General features: G+C 51.1%; 1 protein-coding gene across 1 annotated transcript; it reads left to right on the top strand.

Annotated features, from left to right (window-relative positions):
* The first annotated feature begins 3,201 nt into the window (after positions 1–3,201).
* LOC123142561 (protein ASPARTIC PROTEASE IN GUARD CELL 1-like) lies at positions 3,202–3,676 on the top strand. Its single transcript, XM_044561425.1, has 2 exons — positions 3,202–3,315; positions 3,395–3,676. Exons 1-2 carry the CDS (start codon positions 3,202–3,204, stop codon positions 3,674–3,676), a joined length of 396 nt encoding a protein of 131 aa, XP_044417360.1.
* The last annotated feature ends 2,624 nt before the right edge of the window (positions 3,677–6,300 follow it).

The following is a 6,300-nucleotide window of genomic DNA, read 5'->3' as shown; positions in this document are numbered from 1 at the left end:
CCGAAGAAGCGTTCAACGCCCTCAGCTCTGCGGACGCATATATCTGGGCTGCCCCGGATGGACTTGCCGGAGCCACTCACCAACTTTCAAAGGATATGTGGGTAAAACCTTTGAGTAGATTCAATAAGCATGTGCCAGTAGCCCCAAGACTTGAAGCAGTTGGCCCAACTTATTTAAGTGTCGTTATATCACCAGGTACTCACGACAAAAAATGACACACTGTCCAAGGAGCTTGAAGAATGTCGGACCAAGCTAACTACTGCCACCGCCGAACTGGAAAATGTGAAGAAATCTAGGAAGGCACCTGATGGTAAGTACAACAGTATCCGAAAAAGACGATTCTGCGCCAACAATGATTTAAATAGGCATTGTTTTATTTACGGCTTCAGGATTAGCAGAGCAGTTGAAGGAGATGCTAAAGGCTGCTCAGGCGGACAAACAACATGTCGAAGGGCAAGAAGCCGCTGGTCAACGTGTATTAACACGGACCATCAATGAGAAGAACAAGCTACAAGATGCAAACTTCAAGCAAGCCAAAGAGCTAAAGGATGTAAGAGCCCAACTGTCGGATGCCTTGAAGGAGAACCGAAAGCTGAAAGGTGGCATATTTAGTATGTCCTTGAACCTAAGTTTCGTATGGTCCCGTACATGGAAAGTTTTATGAGATTGTTCCTGTAGGTGTGTTAACTGGGCGGCCCGAGGGAGAAGTGTCCGGATTTCTAGGCGACTTGTTGCAGGAGCTATCCAAAGTGCATGAGCGAGCTCTGAAAGCAATGAGGAACATGGCTAAGGCTTTATGGCCGTCCGATTCCCCTCCAGGAATGTTGGGAGAGCTCGCGGATTTATTCAAGGGAGCTCGTCTTTGTTTTGAGCTATGGAAGGCGTCCGCATGTCGAGAAGGTGCGCGAGAAGCCTGGACCATGGTGAAAACATGGTATACCGGACTTGATCCGGATCATATGGCTCGGGTTGGACCTCGGGGACCAGACGGATAAGAAATTCCGGTTAGCTTGGTATACGACCAAGTGAAGACAGCCACCAAATTTCCACAATAGGACTGTAAGTTAGACAGCCTGATAGATGGCATAGATAAAGAGTAGGCGTGTGATTTTATGTAACAATAATACACTTTATCATCAGATTTATCTCCGGCCGAATTGTAAAAGATTGTCATGGCGGACCTTCCGCTTCGACCTCCGAAACCCAAGGGTTCGAGTGTTTCCGAATACTATACCTGTGGTAAACACCAAGTATGTGCGGAAACCAGGCAATCCGGTTATAGTGCTTGAACAGACAAACTGTGTTCGGGGAGTTATGTTATATTACTTTTTAACGTAGGAAACATCTTCCAGAGAGAATAGTTCCATTAAGGGTTCTTCTCCCTGGGTCAGCATGCGTTTTTTATGCGTGCCTAAGCCGTGATGCGAAAGAATCACAGGAGTCTTTGTATTTTGATAGTTTATATTGCAACGATGGCAGTTCGTCGTTTGTCTGCCGACCAATTATTCCCTTAAGAACCCTAGCTTTTGGCTTCACCCGTCTGAGGTACATGTCCGGCTGACCCGGTTGTAACAATCACAGAGGTGCTCCCTTTATGCCCTAGCCGAACAAGCGGGAACGTAGGGCATAAGCACAGGAGCCAGGCAACCCAGCTTGGCAAAAACTTAAGTCATAAAGGTGCATATGATGGCGAAGACATGACGTATATGAGCAAACAACACATATGTATGGTGAGCTTTATGCTCGAAATAATAATAAGCTTCTATTGAAAGAAGCCCCCAGTTATGGTGGGGTGTGTACATTTAAGGATGTATACCCCTCAAGTGTGCGGCTTACCCGAACACACGCTAGAAGTCGTAAAAGAAACGAAAGAGAAAGAAAAAAGGAAATAAAAATTGAAAAAGGGAGAAAAAGGTAATGAACAAATGTGTCCGGACTTAGGCGTAGAATCTTCGGAGCCTGGCAGCGTTCCATGGGTTCGGCTCTAAGCGATTGTCCGATGCATTGCAAAGGCGATAGGCTCCTCCACTCAGAACTTCATCTATAATGAAGGGACCCTCCCATTTGGGCTTGAGCTTGTCCTTTTTCTTCTCTAGTAGGCGTAGAACGAGTTCACCGACATTATAAGTCTTTGCCCACACTTCTCTGCTTTGGTATCTTCGAGCTTGTTGTTTATAGAATGCGGAATGGGCTTTTGCGACATTGCGCTCCTCCTCCAGGCCATCTAAGTCATCTTGCCGATTGAGCTTGGCCTCTCTCTCCTCATACATGTGCACTCGAGGTGAGTCGTGAATAATGCCACAGGGCAGGACAACCTCTGCGCCGTACACCATGAAGAACATTGTGTATCTGGTCGTGCGATTGGGTGTGGTCCATAGCGCCCAGAGTACGGAGTCGAGATCCTCGAACCAGTGTTTATCCGACTCCTTTAAGGATCGCACTAGTCTGGGTTTGATGCCGCTCATTATCAGACCATTGGCCCGTTCAACTTGACCATTTGTTTGGGGGTGATACACGGAGGCATAATCGAGTTTAATACCTAGATTAGCACACCAATTTTTCACCTTATCGGCTGTGAAATTAGAGCCGTTGTCAGTAATAATGCTATGTGGGACACCGTAACGGTGTACGACACCGGAGATAAAATCTATCACCGGTCCGGGTTCAGCCGTTTTTACTGGTTTGGCCTCTATCCACTTAGTGAATTTATCAACCATAACCAGTAAATATTTCTTCTTGGGCGAGTTTGGTTGCCTGCATCGAGGCCAACCAGGCCCGCGCGGTGCAGCATCTTTTCGGGCCTCGGTTGTTTGGTTTCCCGCATACACTGTTCAGCCTGCATAGCACGGTTCTTAAAGCACTCCTAGGCCTGGCCCGTTGGGAACGGCCAAATCGGCAGTTTCCTGAGAGCCAGGCCTGAGCGATGCTTTGAGACGCACGTGGGTGGCTCTCTGGAGACGTGTGTCTGCAGTTAATCCCTCTCTCTCTCTCCCTAATCCTCAATCCCCTCTCTCCATCCACTCCAGTGCGCGTTGATCCCGTCCGTCGGCGCCCGCGGCGACGGCGACGACTGGTGCAGCCGAGAGCCCACACGTCGGACGCCTGCCCCTGCTCCTTGCCGTGTGCGACCTCCGGCGTCATGAACGCCGGCGTGCCGCCCATCGGGAGCAGGGAGTCCACGGCCCTCGCGCAGCCGACCGGATGGAGGACTCCGGGAGGCAGCCTTCGTACCTGACGGGCGCGACCTCGAGGAAGCGGGAGCCGAGGCAGGTGATGGAGTGTGGCGAGTACCAGCTCTTCCAGGCTAGTCTGCTGGTTGCAGGTTGGGCTCAATGCAGGCAGGGGATGATGTGCGGCGAGCGTGCTTCGCGAGGCGTTCGTGCAGGGCACGCAGTCCCTGCCCCGCTCGTCCGACATCTCGCTCTTCGACACCTGCTATGACCGGCGGCAGAGCGTGCTGGTGCCCGTGGTGGCGCTGCGGTTCGAGGGCGGCAGGGAGCTGAAGCTGCCGGCGAAGAACTACCTGATCCCGGTGGACGGGGCCGGGACCTACTGCCTAGCATTCGCGGGGACGAGCGGGCCCGTGTCCATCATCGGCAACGTGCAACAGCAGGGCGTGCGCGTCAGCTTCGACACAACCAAGAACACCATCAGCTTCACCGCCGACAAGTGCTAGTGGGCGCGAGCGAGCGAGCTTGGTCTTCGGTAAGAAATTTCCTCACCACGGCGACATCCATCATTGGTCTTCGGTGTTCCAGTTGGATTGATTTTGAGCTGACTTTGTATGGTTGCCCGCATACAAGCAGAAGGCGTGTTTGAGTCCACCTGAGTCAGCTCAAACTCATCCATGACGGCGGCGAGCCGGGCGCGGCCACGGCCACGGCCGCCGGGAGCTGGCGGTGGGCACGATGGGCAGTGGAAGCTCCGGCGCGCTCAAGTGTTTGACGAAATGTCAAGCCCAACCTGATGGCTGTTAAGTTTTGTTGTTAACGCTGGTAATCATATGCATGTATGCAACCAAACGCCAGGTGAAAATTGCATCTCGATGACAAGACCCCCAAATACAGGCAACCAATCAACTAGTCATCTACGTTTTGACCCTGTTTTTGCTTATCCAGGCCCTGCTCAGCCTGGCTCGTTTTCCCCCTCTAAGCCAGGCCCGGCAGCGAAAGCAACCAAACACGCCCCTTATGGCTTCCCCCTTTAAGGGGTCCAACCATGTCTAACCCCCAGGCCGCAAAAGGCCAGGTAATGGGGATTGTTCTTAGGGCTGTGGGCGGCATATGGCTTTGATTGGCAAAGAGCTAGCACCTGACACAGCGCTGTACAAGGGCCTATGCATCTGCTCGGGCCATGGGCCAGAAGAAACCTATACGGAAGGCCTTGCTTATGAGGGCCCGAGCTGCGGCGTGATGGCCGCCGAGGCCAGCATGTATTTCGGCCAAGAGTTGCCACCCCTCCTCTTCGGAGATACATCTTTGAAGGACTCCAGTAGTGCTTTTCTTGTAGATCTCTCCTTCATGAATTTTGTAGGCTTTCGAGCATCGAAAGATACAACGAGCCTCATTCTGGTCATCAGGGAGCTCCCGCCTATTAAGGTAGGCCAGGAAGGGTTTGGTCCATGGAGTGATTACCGCCATGATTACATTGGCAGAAGGCGTTGGTTCTATGCCCGAGCCCCCAATGATATCCGAATCGTGTTCGGCATCCGGGGGTGTGATCGGCGCCGGACTGGTATTTCCGCTCTCGTCCTACCATACCACGGATGGCTTAAAGAGACTTTCCACGAAGGTGTTAGGCGGGACGGGGTCGCGTTTAGCGCCCATTCGAGCAAGGATGTCCGCTGCTTGGTTACTGTCTCGGGCCACATGATGAAACTCGAGCCCCTCGAACCGAGGTGATATTTTGAATACGGCGTTGCCGTAAGCTGCCATATTTGGATCTTTTGCATCGAATTCTCCATTTACTTGGTATATTGCAAGGTTTGAATCCCCGCGCACCTCGAGGCGTTGTATGCCCATAGAAACAGCCATCCAGAGACCGTGCAGTAGTGCCTCATATTCGGCTGCGTTATTGGAGTCCGTATACATGATTTGTAATACGTAACAGACTGTGTCCCCTGTAGGGGATGTTAGGATGACACCGGCCCCCAATCCGGCTAACATCTTGGAGCCGTCGAAGTACATCACCCAGTTGGAGTATGTGCCGTACTCTTTAGGGAGTCCGGCTTCTGTCCATTCGGCGACAAAGTCGGCCAACACCTGAGATTTAATAGCTCGGCGTGGTTTGTACGCTATTTCAAATGGTAAGAGCTCGATAGCCCATTTTGCAATGCGGCCGGTAGCGTCTCGATTGTTTATGATGTCATTGAGTGGAACCTCGGAGGCCACCGTGATCGAGCATTCTTGAAAGTAGTGTGCAGCTTCCAAGATGCCATGAAAACCGCATATGCTATCTTTTGATAGTGCGGGTATCGGGATTTGCATGGTGTGAGAACCATTGTAGGATCGAAAGTATGTCTAGAGGGGGGGTGATTAGACTACTTGACCAAATAAAAATCTATCCTTTTCCCAATTTTAGGTCTTGGCAGATTTTAGCAACTTAGCACAAGTCAAGCAATCAACCTACACATGCAAGTCTAAGAGTATAGCAGCAGAATGTAAAACATTGCACATGAAGGTAAAGGGAGGAGTTTGGAGGGAGCAAACGCAATGTAGACACGGAGATTTTTGGCGGGGTTCCGGTAGGTGGTGCTATCGTACATCCATGTTGATGGAGACTTCAACCCACGAAGGGTAACGGCTGCACGAGTCCACGGAGGGCTCCACCCATGAAGGGTCCACGAAGAAGCAACCTTGTCTATCCCACCATGGCCATCACCCACGAAGGACTTGCCTCACTAGGGTAGAAATTCATGAAGTAGGCGATCTCCTTGCCCGTACAAACTCCTTGGTTCAACTCCACAATCTTGACGGAGGCTCCCAAGTGACACCTAACCAATCTAGGAGACACCACTGTCCAAAAGGTAATAGATGGTGTGTTGATGATGAACTCCTTGCTCTTGTGCTTCAAATGATAGTCTCCCCAACTCAACTCTCTCTCACACAGATTTGGATTTGAGTGGAAAGCAACTAGGGGAAGGCTAGAGATCAAGATTCATGTGGTTGGAATGGAATATCTTGGTCTCAACACACGAGTAGGTGGTTCTCTCTCAGAAAATGTATGCTGGAAGTGTAGGCACGTTCTGATGGCTCGCTCCATGAATGAAGAGTGGGTGGAGGGGTATATATAGCCTCCACA

The sequence above is a fragment of the Triticum aestivum genome, chromosome 6D (genome assembly GCF_018294505.1).
Source record: "Triticum aestivum cultivar Chinese Spring chromosome 6D, IWGSC CS RefSeq v2.1, whole genome shotgun sequence".
Lineage (NCBI taxonomy): Eukaryota > Viridiplantae > Streptophyta > Magnoliopsida > Poales > Poaceae > Triticum > Triticum aestivum.
Note: the sequence above shows the minus strand (reverse complement) of the source record. Positions and strands in the feature narration are given on the sequence as shown.